This window comes from Corvus kubaryi, unplaced genomic scaffold (assembly GCF_017639235.1).
Source record: "Corvus kubaryi isolate FWS band 111438036 unplaced genomic scaffold, C.kubaryi_AGA036_p1.0 37260, whole genome shotgun sequence".
NCBI lineage: Eukaryota > Metazoa > Chordata > Aves > Passeriformes > Corvidae > Corvus > Corvus kubaryi.
Genome location: NW_024581077.1, coordinates 4142279 through 4165700, shown reverse-complemented (window position 1 = coordinate 4165700; position 23422 = coordinate 4142279). Strand labels below are relative to the sequence as shown.

Sequence of the window (23422 nt, the reverse complement as noted above, 5' to 3'; positions counted from 1 at the left end):
ACACAAAATAATAGTTGGGTGATTGGAAAAAGAATATATTAAAATTTGCTTCAAAAATAACCTTTAGAGCTTTTTTTTTTTGTTATCTGATGCATTGTAGCTCTCCTATATTTCTAAACACTATCAGTTTCATTTTCTCTGAGTCAAAATTCATCTTGGATTCATATTTTGACTAAATTAGTTGTTGTCTTTCCACACTGCAGTTATTACAGTTATATTGGCTAGACACCATTCCTGAACACCACAAGGCTTGCTTGGTATGGCAAAGACTTAAATGGTTTCTCTGATGACCTGATATATATTCTGTTGTTTCTTACTAAAAATTGCCTTCAAAATTCATGTGAAGAATTTTCTTTGATTTTTTCTCACAACAGGGCTGATGGAGTGATGAGAACAATGAGCACAGAAAAGCTCTTAAAAACTGTACCAATTATACAAAATCAAATGGATGCACTTCTTGACTTTAATGTAAGTTTTAGCAGCATGTACATATCTAACATACTGTCAACTTGTTGTACAAACATGCCTAAGATTGTAAGATAGGTCAAGATTAAAGGTCTTACACTTGGTTCCATGTTACCTGCACAGCTTAAAGAGCACAAGTAATTTTGTTCATTGGTATATCCCCAAGAAATCAGAAAAAAGAGATGCAATGCTCACTGGAGAGAATGCTTTGTCCTAAATTACTGTGTTTTTATTGTGTACCTTATGTAAGAATTGCTTGTTTGTTGAAAAGCTGATCATTTCTGCCCTCTGTCTTCTAGTTATGTTAGTTAACATTAGCATTGGTTAACAAAAATGTCTGCCAAAATGATTTGATTTTATTCTGTAATGAGAGAAACTGTTGATTTGGTTTGGTGCTACTTTCTGCTAATAGCCAGTGAGATGATTGGAAAGCATGTCTTGAGACAACGTGCTGGAGTTTAACTAGAAGTTTTCCAGTAAGAGATCAATCCAATTCAATTAATTTTTTCTCTGATCTTCCTAGGTTAATAGCAATGAACTTACAAATGGTGTAATTAATGCTGCCTTCATGCTCCTCTTCAAAGATGCCATTAGACTGTTTGCGGCATATAACGAAGGGATTATTAACCTCTTGGGTAAATACAACTGCTTTCTGCAATGCTCAGCTCTGGGAGGGGAACTCAGTGAATGATCCACAAGAGCTGCTCTCTTGAGAAACTGAAAGAGTCTTACTGTAAAACATCAAAATTTTACTGTTATTTCCAATGTTTGACTGTGCAGTTGCATTTGGCGTTGCTTTGCACACAGGGATAGGTAAAATCTGAAAGCAAAGCCCATCCAAGATTTTATTCACCTAATTTTTTTCTTGCACTGCTTTTTTGGGGGTTTTTGTGTCCGTTGGTTTTGGGTTTATGGTTTTTTTGGGGTTTTTTTTGTCTTACTGAACTGCATAGGAAACCTGAATTACAATATTAATGTTCGTTGGGGTTTTTCTTAAGAAACAGGATCAGTTTGTGTTTCGTAGTAAAGGAATCAATTGTGGTCAGTTACAAATCTGCAGTCTCAACATCAGTGATTGCTTGGCTGTGGAAACTTCAATGTTGCTTTGTTTCCATGATTGGTTGTCTTATGTTCCTAGGGCATAGCTTGTATTTTAAGGAGAATTACAAATTCAAGGTTAAGGTCCTTTCACTTGCATGTACTGAAGATGAAGGGGAGACTAAATTTAAAAAAGAATTAAGATGAAAGTAATCTGTTGTCTTGCTTGATTTTGTTGTATTCTGAGATTGGATGAAGCTACCTGATGGCTGTCATTCCCCAGTGCTTGCAAAATGAAAAGTAAAATCCAAAATAAGTCAGTAAGGGACAATCTGAAGTTAGTCAGTCTTCCAGTCTGAAGCCCCTGTCAGCTTCCTTTCCCTTGGTAAGCAAGTAACATGCAGTTGCTTTCACTTATGTTTTGAGTGAAGCTTAATAAATGAAACAGGCCTTGAAAGGGCTTTTCAAAAGAGGAGTGAGATCCTCTTGCTTCCAGGACTGGTGTTTTCTAATCAGTTGTACTTCACTGCACCAGACCATAGTAAGAGGCATCAGTTTGTCAGAAGATCAAAATCTTGCCTGATATCTGGCCACTGGAACTGTGTAGATATTTGACTGCCAGATTGTAAAGCTGCCTTTTTTTTTTTGTTTCTTCTTCTTCCCAAGAAGATGAATTTACATTTCTTTGGGTGGCCTATTCTTAAACTTGATTTTCGTATTCAAGGTGGTTATGCTTTTATGGTATCTAGTACCTGCAAGGTAAGGTGTAATTGCATGCATGGAATCAATAGCTCACATTTGACAGGGCTTTTGTCATGTGGTGCAAGTTAGGCATAGTGACTTCTGCAGTTATCATAATAACAGATCTGCAGGTATTTTCTGTTTGTCTTGGTTTATATGCTTTTACTTTGCATTATCTTTGCAAATCTTGATTTCTTATTTAATGCAAATATTCTCACTGTTTCTAGAAAAATATTTTGATATGAAAAAGAACCAATGCAAAGAAGGCCTTGATATATATAAGAAGTTCCTCACTAGAATGACACGGATCTCAGAGTTCCTTAAAGTTGCAGAGGTAAACTTAAGTCAGTCAGCTTTGCTCTTTATTTGAAACAGCTTGTAGAGTGCTTATTTTATCATAAAACAGATGCTTCTTCCTTCCTGCTTATTTTCTGTTCTCTCAAAGGGTCATCTTGTTGATCTCTACCCTGGTGATTAGTTCATTTGAAGTCTGTATTGAAAGACTGTGGAGTGCTTATTGGTTTATCTTTGACTTGAGAGTGTATTAATGTGCATTTTAAAATTTCCTTGGTTATGTAATACTTGTGAGCTTTCTTTGAAGAATAGCCTTGCTTTAAACGAATAAAGGAACTTCATGGTGATCTGCTTTCTATGATTTTAGCTGTATTCTAGTTTGAAGCCCACAGTTCTACCGGAAGTTTTAGATGAAATAACAGCTTCACAAATAAGAAACTGAGACAAACAGATGAACATGTGATTTCTTCAAGATTTCTTGCTGTAGGTGTGCTCATAGAGGGGAAAGCAATTACCTTGCAAAATGTTTAGTTTGTGGGTTTTTAAAAAAAAAGTGTTTAGTCTGTTGCCTTCTTGTTTCTAGAGCACTGCTAAATTAATGTCCTAATATTATGGAATCCCACAGTTGAGGTGTGCTCCTCTTCTTGTTTTAATTTCCTTGGTATTTATATCTCTCTTAACAAAAAAATAAATCTTAAAGCTTGGCTTGCTTCTGTCCTGACAGTGTCTCTACCAGAGATACTGTTGTCAGCTGATAACACCATCAATTGAAGTTGAGAATATTGATCTTTCTATTTTAACACTGTCTGTCCTGCTGCAAACATCCTAACTTTCATGTGCATTTTAGAAAATGTTTATTTACAAAATTTTAAAGGTGCTTTGTTTTATCAAATATATCCTCTGTTTCAGTGGGTCTGAGAGTTGCTGCATAAATGATGAGATAGGCAAACTTCTTCAGTTTCTGAAACGCTGGGTCCTTAATTTCTTATTTTTAATGTTCTATCTGTTAAAATATCTGTGTAACACACCTACTTCAATGTGTGTATATTTAACAAGAATTTATTACAATCAACCATTACAGAGTACATACTCTGGAGATTCAAAATAGATATTGAACAGGTTTGAGCTTTTTGCATTACTTCATCTTAATGTTGTTTACTTTATAAGCATCTCTGCCTTCAACAAAAGCAAACAGGTTCTAAAACTCATTTGTTTTATTACAGCAAGTTGGAATTGACAGAGGAGACATACCAGATCTCTCACAGGTAGATAAACCGATTTGTTTGCCAGTGCATGTCTGTGTTTTTGGGGTTGCATAACCAGAAAAACCTGCCATTATAAGGTTCACTTACGCATTCTTGTATACATTGTCACCAAGTTTTCTCTAAGTTTGTGATTAAATCCAAGCTCTGTCAGAGCCTGGCTTTTATATTCTGTGATCCTGTTGTAAAATATTATATGTAATTTCTGTCATTCTCTAATTGAGTTTTAAGATAACCTTATTTCCATCATGCTTGAAGACACAATTTTTGTCTGTGAGGTCACATAATGAGACTCTTACATGATACTACGAAGCTGTGTTTTTTAGCAGCCTTGCTTTTGGCTATATGCCTATTGAAATTAATGTGAAGGCTTGCAGAGCATGCACAGAGAAACGACTTTAGGTACAATCTCCTTCCAAGTGTCTCTTTAAATACTGACTGCTTCTGATTGTCTGCTTGCTGTTTCCTAGCTGTTAATTTTAACATTTCTTGACATCTTTCAGTCCTTGCTGATGAGTCATTGTGATGGAATAATGTAGTCAGGAGAATACATCACCTTATACTTCAAGTCATTAAACACATACAGAATGCCAAGAGGGGGGTAGAAGTATTCTGAGCTGTTGTACCTGTTGCCCTACAGCTGCATTCTCTGAAAATATTTTAAATATTGGTTTCTTCAAATGTATTCCCCAATATCTCTCTTTGCAGGCACCAAGTAGCCTTCTTGATGCTTTGGAACAACATTTAGCTTCTCTAGAGGGGAAGAAAATCAAAGATTCCACAGCTGCAAGCAGGTGCTTATATCCTTGTCCTTTTGGACAATTGTCAAATAGAGCGTTAAATCAGGTTTTTTTTCAATTTTATTGTAAGTTAAGGTTTGAGGAGGCTTTCTTAAAGACATTATATGATCAATGATGGATTAGCAAGTTGTCATATGTTTTGTTGAGTACTTCAAACAGCTTCTTTCAGGTCAACAGAACTAGAATCTTAAGGACCTGCAAGGGCCCCCTCTAACATCCCTACTTATGCTTTTAGCATTTGATCCTGAACTTCTGAAGAGGAGCTACGTTTCTTTCATGTACTGCCTGCAAATGTTCATTTTATGTTAATAATTAGACTTCTGTAAGGTATGCAACATGAATAAATACATCTCCTTAGACTTTTACATCTCAGCTTTAATCCCTGTTTTGTCAAAAGCAAGGAAATGGTTCAAGAAGTCCTTACATAAAGTATGAATTTTGAAAGTAATTGGTAGTTAAAGCCATAATGCATATGATAAAAGGCATTAAATGATTGTGAGTGCTTTCCAAAACACAACAGGCAATATAGAGAAGTCCTCTACATGAAAAATTTTGTTGTTTAAATTTAACAAAGCATAATATTGGGGATAAGACTTGTAAAATTAAATAGCATTTCTTTATTGCATGTTCAAGAAATAAGGCAGTAATATTTTATAAGTTCTTTATGGTAGCAACTTTTTAGAATATTTGCTTTCTTTTGTAAGATTACTCTGTTAAAAGTTAAGTATTTGTTTTAAATCTTTTTGCATACTCTTAAACATGATGGTAAATTACAATTTTCCTTTGGGATATATTAGAGGCATTGATAGTTTGTTCACTAAACCTGTTAAATTAACAACAATTTGAAACAGAGCCCAGATGATTGGAGATTGCTATGTGCCTACAAATAATCCCTTTTAGGCAAACAGGAAAAGAGCAAAGGCTTCAAACGTGAATTTGTGATGCACTTTGGAGGGGAAGCATTTCAGGTAGAAAATCCAAAAGCCAGTAGAGTAGACAGCATGATTTCTCAGCATTTTTTGTTTTACAGTTCATATGGTGTATCTTAGTTAAACTTTTCAATTGTACAGTGTAAGATATAGCCAATGATATAGAGAGCTCAGAAGGAGACTGGGTGGATACAAGCTAAGTGTTTTTTAGAAGCTCCTATCACGTGTCATCTGTTAACAGCCAGCTTTTCTCCTGTCCAATTACTTTAGGGCTACCACCCTTTCCAATGCAGTCTCTTCCCTTGCAAGCACTGGCCTGTCCCTTACAAAAGTGGATGAAAGGGAAAAACAAGCTGCGTTAGAGGAAGAACAGGCTCGCTTAAAAGCTTTAAAGGTAGGCATACAGAATTTTTAATTGAAAATGCTTTTCCTGTGTTCTTGTTGATAGCTTATTAGGATTCTTAAAGGAGCAAAGGGAAAAACAGAGTTACTAATGCTGAGCATGTACTGTTGGCAAAGTGCTGGAAATAGAATTGTGGGTACTTAGATGATGCACCTTGTGGAGGGTTTGTTAAAATAGTTTCTGAAGTATTTTTGGCACCACTGACTCTTGTAATTACAAGTGGCTAACACTAGTGTGTCGAATAAATAATTCTTTAGTTCTGCTTTATTTACCTCCAGTGTCATACACACAAATGTTTAGATGTCTTATGCCAGCTCACTTTCCCAACAGGAGCAACGTCTAAAAGAACTTGCAAAGAAACCTCATACCTCTTTAACCACGGCAGCTTCTCCTGTGTCAACTGCAGCGGGAAGCATCATGACTACACCAGCCATTGATATTTTTTCTACCCCTAGCTCCTCTAACAGGTATGCTGAATCCTCCTCTGGGAGACATGCTGCAGCAAGGGTTTCCTCTAAATTTCTGCCACAGAGAATCACAATTTTATTGCACAAGATTGGTTGGGTGCAGAGTACATTAGCAATGTGATAAGAAATGATAGTGAAGCTGATGGGAAAATAGCCTATTGCAATAAATAACATAAAACTGTGTTCTCATCATCTGTTTGTGGAAGTTTCTGGTATGAACTGACTGCTGACAGCCCTTTTAGCTGTTCTTAGTCAGTAAGCCAGACTGTTGGAACTGTAAAACACACTTGCTTTGTCCCCAAGGAACATTACAAGTAAATTTGAGAAAAGTCAAACAAAAATTCTGTTTGAGAGGTCATAAAGAGAACTTGTTTCTAGATCTTTAAAAATAGAGTGGCAAATATTTGGGGTAGATTTTCTGAAAAAGAAAAGCCTGAAACAGGGTTTGAAATGAGAGGCAGGTTTTGCAGTCTTGTGTTATATCTGAAACATCTCTTCAAGTACCTGCAAAGAAAGTGCAAGAGTACTCACTGCATGCTAATCCTGATCTTTGACTAACAGGAGCTGTTGGTAGGAGCAAGTGTGTGATCTTCATTCTGTAAAATACCTGTCAAATTAAGCAGCAGCAGAAGGTACAGTGCTTTTATCAGTACAGAAGGAATTGGCTCTCTGAAGTCATATTTTTGCTTTGAGTGTGATCCTAAACCTAAAGGATTGCTTAGTTCTGTTAGAGCTCATGTAAGAATCAATTACTCTTTTGACAGCTTTCTTTTCCCATTAGAAAGTTGTAGGAAATTACTTAACACCAAATATGGGGTAAACAGCTGAGTCACATATAAGAAGCTAGAGATCTGTCAGTGTTAGTAACTGAAAGACTTCCTTGTAAAAAGATTTTGTTTAAAATTGCTTTTTAGAGGCCAGAAAACTTGAAATGGGTGTGTGCTTTGAACTTGAATATCTGATCTTGCTTCTTAAGAGGTCTGAAACATAGAAACAGCTGATAAAGCTTCTTCAAACAGACAGAAATGCTGCATAGTGAGGACAAGAGTGTTTCCTTGTAAAAAAACCCCACACACTAGTTTTTCTTCATGTTTAAATTTACTCGCTGGCAGAATGACTGCTATGAGCAAAGGACAGTCTTTACAGCAGGAGCTGTCATGAAGGGGGTATGCTGGGCCAGAAGTTCAGTGGCTTGCTATTAGATGCAATGTGTCTGGTTAATCCCTGTCATTATCTTGGACAAGCTTTACTTTGAAAATTATCTTTGTTCAGCTATTCGCATTATAGGGCAGTGCCAGACCATGCTGCTTTTTAATGGGAGCAGTAGTGGCAAAATGTGATTGTAATCACTGCTGAAATGAACCAAGCAATACTGAAAACTGTGAATTGTAGAAGTGATTGGGTGAGCAAGAAAATATACAGACATCTAGGATGTCACTACTAGCCATTAAACTCTTGTGCTGGTCTCATTTAGAGAGATGTTTGGATGTCACAGGGACTCAGCTTCTATCCATCATAGAAGCCATATGTGCAAATTTTGGTTCATTTCATGTCCTGAAAGGTTCTGGGAGAACACAGTAGCCTTTTTTTTTCTTTTTTCCCAAGACTTATTTAAAGTGTGAAATTAACTCTCTGCAAGAGGATGAGTTTTACTGTTCTTGTTTGACTCCTTAAATTAATGCAGCAGTTGTATATAAGCCTACACTCCTAATTTCCATGTGATGTTATAAGGCCTCAGTTTGGTTTTGAATGGTCTAAAATGTGCATTTAAATACGTTTTCATTCCCATGCCTGACGTGTGATCAAGTGTTTCAAGGCCTCTTACATTTGCTTTCTCCAAAGTTCTTTAATAGCTCATAGTTGTAAGGCAGTTTTTCAGCAGTGATTATAGTGGAAAGATGAGAGTTGTGGAATTTAAATGTAACATTTTTGTGGTGCAGCCCATCAGAGTTCATTTTGTCAATCTGTTTTTGTTGTATTATAGAGTTTTCATGAGGTGACTTTAAAAGTTGCTGAAGATTTCTGAACATAACATGTCCTAGCCCTGGTGCTGGACGGTGAGGACACCTGTCTTTTTGTTCTGGACAGCTTTGACAAAAGTCCCTTGAGATAACATGCAACTTATCTTGCTAAATTAACACTTTTTTACAGAACTGAAAATATGGAGTTCACCAGCCCTTCCAATTTTGGGTCAGTTCTGTCCATTTTGTAATAACCATTTTGTAACAAAGTTTTGTTACTGTTGACAGTCGCTAGCATTTGCCTATATTGAAAACTGTGATGTAGTTCAAACAGTTGTATTAATTTCTCTTTGTAGCACCTCAAAGCTGCCAAATGATCTGCTTGATTTGCAGCCAACTTTTCATCCGTCTGTACATCCTATATCTGCTGCTCCACAAGTAGGAAGTACCTGGGGAGGTAAGAATTCTGAGTTGGATTAAGGTTCTAATTGCAATGGCCATGTTCCTGTGCATGTTTCCCCTAGTCTGGGGGGTATTTCTTCCTTAAAGAGAGAGATCCTACTAAGACATTACAAGTGAATAAAGGGATCAGAAAAAGTAAAATCTCTGTATAGATTAAAATAATGTAGCAGTGTGTGGAGATTCTAAATTATTTTGATATATCTTTTTATTAGCAAAGTTACTTTAATTGTTGACCAGCTCTATCAGCCTCATAACTCCTGTCTTCAAGAGTCACGTAGCCAGCTGCAGAAAATTAGCTGTTTAGAAGTCAGTTCAGTGAAGCTGTCTATGAGGTAGACTGTGCTGCAAACACAGGAACTTGAATGCAGAATTGTTTTAATACATATTCTAAATTTTGTCTAATGTTAAATCAAATTTGCTAGTGATGATAATGCAGAACTTGGATGAGGCCTGAAAGGAGGCACTTGTGACAACTATGCATAGAAAGAAAAGCTGGAGTTAATTATTGAAATAATAATAAGGCTTCTCTTTACAAATTCTCTGCTATATTTCATTTAACTACAACAGCAAATTAGTAAAAAGCTGTGGTTGGACCTCTTAAGTGAAGAGATAAAATTTATATTCTTCCCTCTGAAATCTACTCCAGAACACCCAAATTTTCATTCTGCCCAGTTTCTAGGATGGACTGAGTGAGTTGCGAGATGATCTTATTGGTGCAATCAAGTCCTCAAACCAAGGGATCAAGCAAGAGAGTTCTAGAAATGAATTTTCCTTCAAGACTGGTTTGAATGCTAAAGCATTTCAATGTTTACTCAAAGTTCTTGGCTGCTTTTCAGTGTTCCAGAATAATTCAGATACAGTAACATATTGCCTGCTTACACTGTTGGTTATACTGGTGGAGGATTAAAAAGCTTTGTAACGGCGGGGGAAGGTTGTGGTGGTTTTTTTACTTTTCTATATAAATGACACTTAGTAAAATACTAAACTCCTGAACTATGTGGCTATTCCAGATTATTTTTTTCTAAATTAGATGCTTGTAAAAATGCTTTCTTTTATGATGCGAAAAATTGGGAATTGCTGCTTCAGGAAGTTTTGTAGACATCAGAACAACCCTGTTCTAAATTTTTACTTCCCTATTTATTTTTATGAGCTATAGCTCTTCTTAAAATCTTTCCAGCTACCTAATGTATCTTCATAATAAGCTGTGTATGTATTCCATTTTCCTATTTACTTTTTGCTGTGTACTTTGTTTTGTGTACCTTCTCACATTTGTTTGTAGGGAAATAACACAATTTTGAGTGACAAAGGCACTACTAATATATGTGGCAGCTTCTAAAATAGATAAGAGCAGTTTACTTGTTCTTTGGCTTTGCTGAACAAAGCGTCTCTGGAGAAAGATGCAGTGAGGAGTGTATGGAGTTAGGCATACAAATTTCAGCCCTATAATAGGCTTAGAGTTTAGGAATGGAGAAAAATGGTTTGGCTCATCTTGATTGTTTTCTGCACAATACCTTCTGTTTCAGCTTGTGTTGTTTGTTTCATTGGTGAGAGATAAAAGGGGAGCTACCTTCCTCTCAAAGGTCACATCACAATTTAGCATTTCTTTATTAACCTGAAAGTTGAGCCTGAAGGTCTGTGTTTGTTCAATGTTGTGTTGCTCGTGGTGTGAGTCTTCAGTAATAGCTGTTGATATATCTGCTTACTATTGACGCATTTCTAAATACTTAGACTTAATTAACTGTGAAGATTTTGGATTGTCTGCTAAAATTTTAGGCTAAAATTCTGGGATCACCATTTTTTGTGTTACCTTTCATCAAAAAAAAACCCAACTCTTCAGCTTACCGACATGAACACTCACTTCACACAGGTGAGGTAGATAAGAAGTGCTTTCCACATTTTACAGATGGGGAAATCTGAGCAATTAACTGACTTGTCTGAAGTCATACGGCAAGTCAGTGGCAGAGCCAAGAATGGAACCTGAACTATTTCCAGTCCTGTGCTCTAACCACTGCACAGCATCCTTCCCTTAGGTAATTTTCGGACATGATGATGTTTGTATTTGGTGTATATGGTGACTTTGAGAAGAGTATCAAATCAGCTAAAATCAGTCACTGTTAAAAATTTTATGCAGAAGCTCTTAGGTGTGTAATAGACCAATAAATGGTTACAAAAGCATTATATTTGGGTTGCTGCCTTTAGTTTCGTGCTCCCAAAAATGTTAAAGCTTACAAGGTTAAACTCCTGGGGAATGGGTCCTGTGATTGTATGTTTTTAGTTTACCTATTTCAGACTGTAAGAGATGCCACTGAAAATCCTTTGTCACTGTTTTTCCAGGCAAAATACTTCTAGTTGGATAACTTAAAGATAGAAATTTGCAAAATTCAAACTACTTTTGTAAATGCACCTAAATCATTAATGCCTAATGATAGCATGCAGGTGCAGCGTGATTCCATTGACACAAATAGATGCCATGTGTATTCAAGGATGAAATTGGGCTTTAGAAACATTGAGGTGTTGCTGTCAGGATTGACAGCAATTTTTAAAACTTGAATATGTAAGAATATAAATTACCCAAACCCAATTAATTTTCCGTTACTTTTATTACTAGCATTGGCAAGTTCTGAGACTTGGACAAGATTGAACATACTGGCTAGGGTTAGAATGAGGCAGCCAAGCAGAGAATCTGAGAGTGGATTACATTTCCGAGCAAATCTTGATAATCTAAAGTTGAATTATATTGTCTTATTAGTCAAAACACAGGAAGTTCCATATACAACCTTGGGAATTGAGAACAGAAAGTAGTCTGTGGTAATCTTCTGGATGAGCGCATGTGTAAAATAATTTTAGAGGACAGTAGATTCAGACTAAAAACTTACTGTGCTTCTTAGCTTCTTCCATATTGTTTTATCTGCACTATTTATTGGGGTTCTTTGGAGACCATTCCAGCTGTCTCTGGTATATTTGCCATCTATCAGTTTGTACCTAAACTTCAGAAGCAAAACAAATGTGCCGGTGTGGAAATGAACATTTTGACACATCTGTTTGAATTTTTTCCACTTATATAGTATAAAGAGAACCAATAAAATCAGCAGAATGTGAAGCAGCAACAGAAAGAGCAAGGAAGAACTGATGAAAGGATAATGTGCCTCAATTTATTGTCAGATCTGTTTGTTCTATGTCTTTTAAAAAGGCATTCAAAGCAGAAAGCAGTTTTAAGGAGTAGCTGAAAGCAAGAACTCAGGTTTAGGCAACTGGCTGATTGGCATGTCCACTATATAAAACATACATAAGACAATACATAATTTTGTATTCCTGTTATATATTACAAATATTATACCAGCTTGTTCTGCTTATCTTTTATTCAGTGTTGGACACTGTCGTTTTGCTGACTGAACGATTTAGAAAAAGGTCTTTTAAGGTACTTCACTCATTCTTGCAACACAGCCAAGCAGTTTGGGGGAAAAGTCAGGTCTTACCTAATGACATATCTTGAGCAGCAAATCAAAGCATGTGTTAAACCTGCAAAGAATAATGCAGTTATAGTTTTAAAATTTTGTTTTCATTAGGACTTTTGTACAACTGAGCACAATATAGACTTATAGCTAAGAATCAGGAGGTCAGATTCAGGGAGAGAAAATAATTTACACTTTGAAACTGCTGTGTGCAGCATGATAGTGTTTACAAGAGTTGTGAATAAATGCATAAACCAGCCAGGTTAAAAAAAAAAGAAGCCAGGAACTGAAGTATTTAAGACATCTTTCCTATAATTGTTCTTCAGAAATTTCTCTGTAGTGGCTTTGTCTAGAAGAGTAAGTTGCAATTCAAGGCACCATGATAAGGAGGACTAGATGTAACCCTTGCTGATCTACCTAGTGAGTTCTTGAATTTTCCATCAAGGGTTCCTGGGCTCTGAAACAAGGCAGCTAAACCACAGCTCCTTCAGTCAACAAGTATTGTAGCTGCCTTCTCTATCCAGTTTATCTGTTAGATTCTGAATTACAGGAGTACATGAGCTTGGCAATTGCATTCATGCATGGGAAACCTTGAGACTCCTATGTGCCTTAGGAAGTCACTTGTATAGATCTGTGTTTCCTTCCTCCCAATAAAGTCTGACAGTTATTTAGTAAAGAACGTTCTCCTCATCATGGCTTACTGTCTGTTGTCTGTAAAAGCAGAGCAGTCTTTTGCTTGCTTGCAGGTAACAGCGTATGCACAAGCAGCTGCTTTGTTCCTGATGCCCCAAGTAGCAGGGAAAGTGCTTATGTCCTGTATGCTACCTTGGTATAATCATAGCTCTTGAAAATTTCATGATGCTCAGTAACAGAAAAATCCATAAACACAGTTTGGAGAAGGAGAAGTTCAGCTCAGTTGGTTTTGTTCAGGTTTTTAAAGTTGTCTTGGGGATGCTATTGTGTTGAATCCTCTCATAGCACCTGGGGTTCTGTAGTGCTGACAGGCGGCCTCTGCTCCAGGGACTTTGTTGCAAATGTCAGGACGTGACTGTGAGAAACAAAAAGTGATTGTGTTTAGAGGAATAAAATAGTTACTTTGTCTAAAACACACTCGGGAGGAAGCACAGTTTATAAGATGGTGTTGTTAATTTAAAAAAAAAAAAAAAGGAACTTAGTAGCTAGTATCTGCAGTATTTTTCTTGAGTAGAGAGCAGGTAATTCTGGACAACTTGAAAATGAAATAATTAGCTAGGTCATCCCAAGTTTAGAGATGTGAGGAGAAAACTAAATTGGTCTCCCTTTTCTTCTTTCTCTTGCTCTCTGGAATTGAACAGATCCTTTTTCTGCTACTGTTGATAATGTTGATGATGCCATTCCAAACCTAAATCCTTTCCTTACAAAAACTAACGATGCTGCTCATCTGTCTGTGTCTTCTGATGTATCTACTTTCACCAGTAGGACACCCACACATGAAATGTTTGTTGGTAAAGTACCGTTTTAAACTAATTTCCTATTTCCTAAAAATTTTAACATTATTTTAGTTTCTAAAATATATTTTGGGGCCTTGCAGAAACTAAAAGCTGGTCATTTGGGGCTGGTTTTGTGCTGTGTTAGAATTTGATTAGTAGCTGTACCATGAAAATGGTGTTAAAATCCTTGCTTGGCTGCCTAGATGGATTCTGACCTGATGTAAAGAAACATAGTTACAGTTAGAGCAGTTGCTTGAGTGCAGTTTTGCAAAGTCTCTTGCACTTGGGAATTTTAAGGTAAAACGCTGCTATGTCTGAGAAGAAAATGCTGCTACTTTCTTCCTCAGGTTGAAATGTTCTTTTTAAACAAAGGAGCTTAATTTTTGCTTTTTTGATAGTGGATGCTTTTGCCCCAGTCGTGTTGTCATTAAGAAACATGAAAAATATTGAAGCATAATCTACTCAGACTGTTTAGCGATGGGGCAATAAACTAATAACTCACCTGTTAAAAACTGTTCACATCTTACTTTGGAGATGGTTCAGCATGTCTGTCTTACTAGAAATTCTTCTAACATTTGTTGGTGCAGCTCGTAATTTGCTTACTTTTCAATAGGAAGATTGTTTTCATAGCCAAAAAAATCAATTAATTACATGTCAGTTCTGTTAAACAAAGCTAAGTTTAAGGACAGTTGTACACCACAGGCTGTATTTATGCTGGTTGTACCCCACTAGCACTGATCAAAGCAAAGTACAGACTCTCAGAACAAAGAGGGTTTTTTTATACCTCTGATACTTGTTAATAGAGGTAAAACAAAAGGGATGATCTCTTTAAAGATATTCATACTACCTGTACTTTGTCACCTTACCTAACTAGTTTCCTAGCCTGTCTGTCTTTAATGGAAAGACAAAGAAAGCAACATAAATATATCTTTAAATATATATAAAATACATTTAAGTTGGTATTGCTGTCTTTTCCATGCTTCCAATGAAATTTTTATGGTTCATGTAAATGTAGAATGATTATTTGAAATACAGCTGGTTGTTTTAGTAGGATGGTTATTTAGTCAAATTAGTTTCCTCTGTACAACTTGTTTTGCAGTCACACAAAAAGTTGCAGCAGTGCAGGGCTGTGAACAAGGACCCTGATGGGTTTTTGTTCTCCTTGCTGGTCTTTATTTATTTATCACATGACAGCTCTGAAGTCACTGGAAATGGATGGCATTGATACATTGCATTGCCTTCCAGTGTCTCATGCTCTAAGGATATGTCTGGAACCAAAGGGTGGCCTCCTGACAGATTGATGTGGGAAATGTAGATCCAGTTTTAGCTGTAGCACGATCAAGGTGCTACGATAATGTGAATGTGGATTTAAAATAACTCTTTCTGGTTCTTTAGATCATTACAATCCATTTACTCAACTAAATCCCTTTGTGGCAACCAAATATGAATATACTTCAGGTATAAGAAAAATGCCTTGAAGCTTTTACACTCATTTTCTCCAAGGGTGTAAAAAATGGCATTTGATTGGAAAAAAAAGTTTTCATCCTAATATAGCTGTTCCTCTGAAACCATGCTTTCCCCTTTTGTGTTAGAGATCGTGTAAACTTGTTTCTTACCGTCTGTCTAATGTGTATTGATTTCATTCCATTGGTTCTATGTTATTAGACTATATGTGGATTTATAGACTGATGTGAAATGAAAGTTTTGAATAGCAGATAAACAGTGTATCTTGGTTCTCTTTCTGTAACTCTCCCTCTTCTCCTTTCCTGGCTTTCTCTCTTGTGTGATACTCCTTATCAGATTCTTTTTGTGGTCCTCAAGCTTACCCTAATGCTTCTCATTTCTGCAATGAGCCTTCTTCTGTAGCTGGTCTATTTGGAGGTAGGTAACGGGACACAGCCTTACCACGCACACAGAAGTTTGAATGTGTTGTGTGCCTAGAAGTAGTAGGCATGTTACTGACTACAGAAGTGCCTTGTTGTAGTGGCTCCAACTATTCATGTGCTTGTGCCAGGTGTGTGGTCACGAATGGTATGTATTTTTTCAGTTTGTGCCAAACTAAGGTTTATTTAGTCTAAACATGAAATGAGTATCTCCCCATTTCAGGATCTCTTGTGCTACATACCATGCAAAAGATATGCATGTTTATAAGTATCTTCTCATCTTGCTCTACCTCACTGTTTTTAAGATAAAGGGATTGGGATGTTCATGCTTCTTATGGCAATTTTGTTGCTATATTACTCTTAAACCAGTGCACTAAACTAGTGTTAAGCTTTGCAACAGAACAGGAGAAAGAGGTCTCTGCTGCATTAAAGTACTGGCTAATCATTTGTACAGCTGTGTCACGTCTGCATAGTAACCCCATACTGGTGCTGATTCTGGAACACTGTCCTGATAGTTGCTAGAGAGACTGTGGGCTGTCCAAACCCAGTTGAACAGGGTGTGTTAATATTGCTGCAATGCAAGGCTTAGGAATATCTTCAGTAAATGGTTTGTGGAAGGCTTAGTTCTTAAAAGCTCCATAAAGTCACATTTTGGTTTAGTGTCTTTGCATAAAAATCAGTGAGAGCCATTTAACAAAAGGTTAAATACTAAAAATGATTCTGTTCCCTTTGTTCCGTATTCAAAAAGCAGGATTGTTAGTTTCTGTCAAGTCTTGACACTCAAAGAAGCTCCATTAAAATATTGACCTTCGCACCTTTCAAAATACCTGTTAAACAAAATGCCCTGAGTTGGTGGTTGATACCAAGAGCAGGATTTGGTCTTTCTCAGAGGCTGATTCAAAGGAGTCCTGTGTATTGTTTTGTCCTGGAGATGGTCTCATCTTCTTGGTTTCATAAAACTTGAAGCTTCTAAAACGTGAGATCAGGAAACTCAGCTTGTTTCAGTTGAGGCTGTTTGCTAAAGCAAAATATGAGCTATTGTAAGTCAAGTTTTCTATTGGTACAGGCACGGTTTTAAGAGTTGCAGGACATCCCATCAAAGGAATTCCTATCTGCAGTTCAGAGTCTCTGAAATGGCTTGTTACAACTTGATGGTATACATGTCATAAAGATACTCATTTTGGTTTGTTGATTATTTACTCTTTCTTTTCCCACATTACTGCTTCCCATGTTTTGCTATATGCAGTTTACTTTGATTTGTTTTTAATGAAAACTACATTGTCTTAAATTTTAGTGATGGAGTTAGGCGTCTTACGTTCCTTTAAAACAAAAAGGAACAGGTAATCCAAATTTGGGGTTTTTTTCTGTGAAGTTTATGTTCGAGAATAACATCCCATAGTTACTATTTTTTCTGGGTGAAACGTGACTTATTTCAGAAAAACAGTAAGATTGAAATGAGGTGCTGCCCCTCAAGTGAAACAAAATCCAAGAAGTGTTCTTTGTCAGTTATTTCTACTCACTGCAGTGTTTTACTCCTGAAGTAGTTGTGATCCTTTCATTTCTCCGTGTCATCATATTTTTTGTTAGAAACCAGAAGAGCTAGTTTTCAAGGTGGCATTGTTAGGGGTTTTTTTGGTGCTTTTCATATAAAGCAGTAATTACTTCTGTAATTGCCTGAACACTGAGGTGATGCACATGCTTGTGTGTGATCATGTATAACACTAAAAAAATACTACAAACAAATGGCTATGACCTTCTGTATTACTGAACTATCAACTTAATGCTGCTGAACATCATCTGCAATGCTTCATACTGCAATAAATTTTCAGTGTTGAAAAATAATTGTGTATTTGTAGAACACTACAGATACATGGGAGACAAATGGAGTAAGTTTAGACAGCACTAGGAGTTGAAATGTGGCTGTACCTCCCCATATCTTGCCATAATTTCTATAAATTTGACTGCAAAACATGGTCAACTGCAAAACGTTTGTCAAAAAATAGCTAAGGGCTAGGCTATGAACATTATTAGTATTAAGAGTGTCTAATTAAAGGCATTACTAGTTCAGGCACTTTGGGATGGTTTGGATCTTACTCCAGTTGTATCTAAGAGAATTGCTGGGTTAATATAAAGCATGGAGGGAATAATTAGTCAGATAATCTTGAAACAGATTCCACACTAGCCAGCTTCTTTTCCTGGAGAAGCATGGTGACTTTTCCTCAGTAGTTTTGTTATAAGCATATGGTAAAAGAATAAGGAAGGTGTCAATAATTAATCCAGAGATTAAGCAGTTGCAGGGGAGTGTCTTTTATGGCCTGTCTGTCCAGCTTTTGAGACAAAATCTTTCTTTGGAGGAGTAACTTCAAATAAAGACCAAATAAACTGCTCGGTGTCAGGGTGTAATCTGGACTTTTGAGGTATTCCTAGTCTTTCTGCAGTGCTGAAATATTTATTTGGCTTGTCTTGCATAAAGGTGGATTTGTGGGAAATGCTGTATAAAAACATACAATTTCTTTCTTTTTTCCCCCACAGGGTTCACGCCATCTCCTGTTGCTCAACCACAGCCATCAGCTGGCCTTAATGTTGACTTTGAGTCTGTGTTTGGAAACAAATCTTCTAATGTTGTCCCAGATTCTGGTGGTAAGACACTTGCTAAAATAAATGACGTGTGCCCCTCAATTTATTTTATTCTTGAGGTATAAATCTCTTAATCGGTATTTATTTACACTACTGAGACAAAGTTTCAGAGATGAAGAAAAGTAAGCTGTTTTTAAAAGGTCAATCAAATAATTTTTCATTACAGACTATTTCTCCGCTCTGCTGAAATGTTTATACTGACTTCCCTCGCTTAAATATTTTGTAAATTAAAACTTTCACACAGTGAACAGCCTTCATTTTTATATGCTGTCAGATGAAATTAAGTCTGTATTTGTAGAGTGTGGTTGGAAGAGGTAAAATTGCATTTCATTTTATGTATCTGCAACATGGTTTTTGGCACTTCCTTGCCTCCTCTTTTGACGTTACAATTGCTTCAGAAAGTGATCAGTTAATACACTGTTAATTTGGATTTTTTTTTTGTTCTTTTGAGCATCAGGAAAGTAGATATTTTCTGATCTTTTGTCATTAGACTTGACATCAGGTTTTTTTTGTAAGCCAGTGATTTGCTAAAAGCAAGTACATGTTTTTGTAAGATTGGAACACTTTATGTATTTTTTTCTTTGTTTTATGTTTTGACTGCTTTACTGTCACTATGAATCCATTCTGTGTAAAATTGTCACATAGGTTAAACCACTGAAGCGAAATCTTATTTCCATAGTAAGTATCTTTTTTATCAAGAGGAATAATAAGTTTTGTCCTTGTATAGAGTAGCATCACCAGGTTAAATTTTGTATTTTAGCCATTGTGTTGATCTTGCTTTCTGTTTAATTGAATGCCATGACATTTGTGGGAGGCCTGTGATTCAAATCACTTATGTTTCTCATTCCAAGGCTTTGATGAACTAGGTGGTCTCCTAAAACCAACAGTGGCCTCTCAAAACCAGAGTCTTCCAGTTGCCAAAGTACCGCCTAATAAATTAGTGTCAGATGATCTGGATTCATCTTTAGCCAATCTTGTAGGCAGTAAGTATGGAACTGCTAACTTGTAAATACTTACTGATTTCTTTTAAACAAACAGAATTTCAGTAGTTTCTTCTTCTCCCTTGTGACAGATTTGGGCATTGGAAATGGAACTACTAAAAAGTGAGTATGCTTAATCAGAAGTTGAGCATTTGGATTTTCATGATAGTAAATTTTCATGGGTGTACATGTTGAAACCTGTGCATAACAACATAATGTTAGCCTTTAGAGCATGTGTGGGATTGTACTTCTTGTACAAGGTATAATGAATTGTTGAGATCTGTTGGAAGGTGACTGTAGACTGAGTGGTAGTGACAGTGATAGCAGCAGGCAAGGTGTCCTGTCTCTAAGTGCTTTCAGACTTTAGGTATATTAAAAAAATTAGTTCATCAAAATGTTTCTTTGTAGTTGTTGCAGGTAATCATAGCACTCATTAAATACTTGGTGTGATCTGAGTGTGAGCAGAGCAATATTAAAGATTGTGAAACTGCAACCTCGGTCTTGAGGCTGACCTTTAGACAAATGAATTTTGAAGCAGGGTGTGTGTGTTCAAGGGTAGTGGACATCTGCTCTAGCAGCAAAGTTGAGAAATGGGATTGGGAAATTTCAAGCTTATTGGGACTATCTGTGCCAACTCTGAAATCATTCAGAAATCCTAATATTCTGTCTTTAAGTCTAACTCAAATGTCTTGACCAAAGTCAGATAACACTAACTTACCTATTCTGGGCAACTTGACTGAGATGCTGAGGGGGCTCATGCTGAACAGCTTCTTACTTTTCCAAGCCAAAACGTTGTCACAAAACTTCATATCGACTCCTTTGCTAAATGAGCTTCATGAATAAAAGAAGCCTCATTCCCAAGTGGAAACGGTGTTCACCTGAGGAAGTCTTTAAGAAAGTCCAATGTTTTCTAACAATTTTTTTAAAAATTTATTTGAAGTGATGTAAACTGGACTCAGCCAGGTGAAAAGAAACTGACAGGTGGTTCCAACTGGCAACCCAAGATTGCACCTACAACTGCATGGAATGCTCCAACATTGGTAAGCAAATGCTTATTTTAAAATAGTGAGTTCCCTGCAATTTAGATCTGCAGGGCGATGTGTAATGGATGAATTTGAAAATGGCCTATAGCTGCAGTAAAAGGGTAATAGAAAATTGAAGAAATGGTCAGTTGGAGGTGTGTACTGCTGGGATTTGTTTTTCTTGGCTATGTGATTCTAGTAAATAGTTTGTGATGTGATGTGAAGGTTTAGTACAAACTTCAGTAGTGTTTGAGCAGCCTCTCACATGGTGTGGCAGGGGCCTCTGGGTTTCACTCATTGGACTTTTCAAGTGCATGTAGAGACAGGACAAGGGGCAGTGGCTTTGAACTGACAGATGTCAGCTTTAGATAGGAAGAAATTCTTTACTGTGAGGGTGGTGAGGCACTGGCACAGGTTTCCCAGAGAAGCTGTGGATGCCCCAGTTCCTGGAAGTGTTCAAGGCCAGGATGGATGGGCCTTTGAGCAACCTGGTCTAGTGGAAGGTGTCCCTGCCCATGGCAGGGTGGTTGAAACTAGGTGATCATCAAAGTACTTTGCAACCCAAACCATTCTCTGAGTTTATGACATAAAACTCTGAATTCCAAGGAGGGAGGAGGCACTTTGCAGTCTAGAAAAGCAGAAGTGTGAAAGTGCCCTTTGGGTGCACTGATAGGTGATGCATCATTATGTTGTAGCTTGGCCTGCCCTGGGGGTGGGAACTGGTGCCACTGATACTTGCAAAGGTGTCAGAGGCTACAGCTTTCTTAATGTACATAACTACTGCTTTCCTGCCCCAGTGTGTGCAGTTGCTTTTAATCCGTGCCAGTTTTGATGAGCAAGTTCATGTCTATTTTAACAGATAATATTGGCAAGGATTTTGGGGTAGCAGTGTAGGAGGTGGGCTTTCAATTACATGTTTAGACTTTAGAGTAGTTTTCACAATGTTCACAGAACATTTTTACATGTGAATCCTACTCACCCTTTCACCAATGACCTGGAGAACTGTACATGGACAGAACAGGTAACAAACTGCCCCCAAGGATTTATGGCATCTGGCTCTGACTGGGGGAGGTTGAATCTGCTGTGTAGTAATGCAGCATTGTGGATTTGGAAAGACAGAACTTGTTTCCCTGGATCCACCACCTCTTCCCTACCAGATGTCACCTCTCAACTCACTACATTTATTTAGGGAGAAATATGTTTGTGGATCTTACTGGAGTGTGTAGATATTGAAGAAATTGTAACTACTTACCTGCTTTAATGACTGGTGGTTTGAGTTTACCTGTGTGCTTGAATCTGTTTAATAACTCATGTCTTATATCTACATCTTGTGATAAGTCATTACATTTAACAGCTTTTATTATTGAGGTACTGTTAAGACACTTCCTGTGAAACTGTTCTATAAACATAAAAAACTTGAAAAAGAAATAATGAGGGGGGGTAAAAAAAGCTTTGTTTTCCTCTGCTGGTCCATTTATTGTGGAGTTGCTGCTGCTTGCTAAATAAATATGCTTTTGAAAATCTTTGGTAAAAAAGGCATATACCAAATAAATGGGCTATGCAAACCAGTGTCAAACCTAATAACAATGACAGTATCACAGGTGTGTTGTCTCAGTGAATGACTTGAATTACAAGAATGTGTTGGAGTAAACATTTAATGTATTTGTGAACTAAAATGCTATCTGTGTATATTCTGTTGTGTAAGTATTTGCTTCTAATCCAGTGTTATTGCATTATGTAATTGTTCTCCCTGGGAAATACAGAATGGCATGCATTTTCCACAATACGTAAGTGAAACAAGCCACAGCCTTTTTGCAATCGACTGGCATGCTGATATTAACCACTGCTGTTGCAGAATCTCATAACCTCCTCGCTATTTACACATTTCTCATTTGAAAATCTTTGGTGTGCCAAAAATTGAGCTTTTCCTAGCATACACAAACTTCATAGGTGGTGTGCAGGCTCTTGACTCGAATGATGGCATGGGAAATACCAAGATTATTTTTCCTTGCTTTAAACTGTACCATCTGCTGCCAGAGAGCTGGGGTATGTGTCTGTGCTGCCTTTAATGCATTTGGTGAATTCTGAATGAAGATAAAAATATTGTGTTTGAATAACTGCATGAAACCTCACAGGCTTCTGTTATACATGGCACTTGATCCACATTTATGGTAGATCTTGATTTTTTAATTTTTCTTTAAGTGGGGAGAGACCAATATGTCATGAATGCTCATATGAAAAAAGAAAATTAATGCAGATAGTTTATAGAGGGCAAGAAATAACCTGTGCTTGCTGTCTGAGGAATGCAGGCTTTAATTTCAGAGGACTTTTTTCTTTATGTCAACAGTAATATTGGTCTTTCCCTGTATTCTATTTTTATTCCAGGGTAACTCTGTAACTAAAGGGTGGTAGGTCCGTATTTGAGCACTCAACAATAAGTTTGTTCAGCATGTTTGTGTAGGTGTGTGTACACAAGCAACACAAAAAAAAAAAGGATAGCTTTGCCCAGTGGCTGAAATATATGGCAAATACACTGTCCAGATGGTTCTCTATCTGTTCTCATGCCAATTGAAATGCCAGTTGCACTGGCTCTACTATATAAGAAAAAGCAGCTGATACCTTAGAACTGAATTCAGAAGCACCTTTCCTGATGCCCTATTTGTGATGAAACAATTTATCTGCTTTAATTAATCCAGTATGATTAATGGTTTATCATTTGCCTCTTTTCTGTAACAGTAATGTCTGTGTACCAAGAAATGCTTATGGTATTTGTCTTGAATAGAAATCCCCCCAGCAAAAGCATGAAAATTACTCGGTTTTTTTCTAAAAGGGGAGACTAACAGGAGGTGGAGTGAATAGACAGCAAGCTGTCTGAATATCTGTAAGCACTAGTTTAGTCTGGAAAAAAATCCAACTTTTCTATCCTCGTAATAGTTAATATTAGTTTAGGAAGTGGATATTAAACTGTAGAATAAAGAATATAGGAAAGAGATGAAGAACTGTCTTTATATTTCTGAGAGTTATCAGCTGTTTTTCTACATATATATTGCCAAGCTGTTTACAAACCATAAGTTCACCCAGGTTTTGTCTGTTGTCAGCAATTGTACTGTGCCTTCATAAAAGTGCAGTAAGTACATCAGGGTGATATAAACATATC

General features: G+C 36.9%; 1 protein-coding gene across 11 annotated transcripts in view; it reads left to right on the top strand.

Annotated features, from left to right (window-relative positions):
- Nucleotides 1-23422, top strand: part of PICALM (phosphatidylinositol binding clathrin assembly protein) — a 66573-nt gene that overhangs the window by 31591 nt on the left and 11560 nt on the right. For 2 of the 11 annotated variants that reach the window (XM_042024123.1, XM_042024126.1), the window contains exons 5-20: nt 375-468; nt 989-1100; nt 2472-2578; nt 3762-3803; nt 4509-4594; nt 5800-5923; nt 6263-6399; nt 8717-8817; nt 13609-13758; nt 15139-15201; nt 15544-15624; nt 18159-18266; nt 19115-19246; nt 19336-19366; nt 20184-20283; nt 22029-22052. In XM_042024123.1, coding sequence (XP_041880057.1) covers nt 375-468; nt 989-1100; nt 2472-2578; nt 3762-3803; nt 4509-4594; nt 5800-5923; nt 6263-6399; nt 8717-8817; nt 13609-13758; nt 15139-15201; nt 15544-15624; nt 18159-18266; nt 19115-19246; nt 19336-19366; nt 20184-20283; nt 22029-22052 — 1492 coding nt within the window. The remainder of the gene's footprint in view (nt 1-374; nt 469-988; nt 1101-2471; nt 2579-3761; nt 3804-4508; nt 4595-5799; nt 5924-6262; nt 6400-8716; nt 8818-13608; nt 13759-15138; nt 15202-15543; nt 15625-18158; nt 18267-19114; nt 19247-19335; nt 19367-20183; nt 20284-22028; nt 22053-23422) is intronic. The other 9 variants (XM_042024124.1, XM_042024127.1, XM_042024133.1 and 6 more) reach the window with 7 other exon arrangements.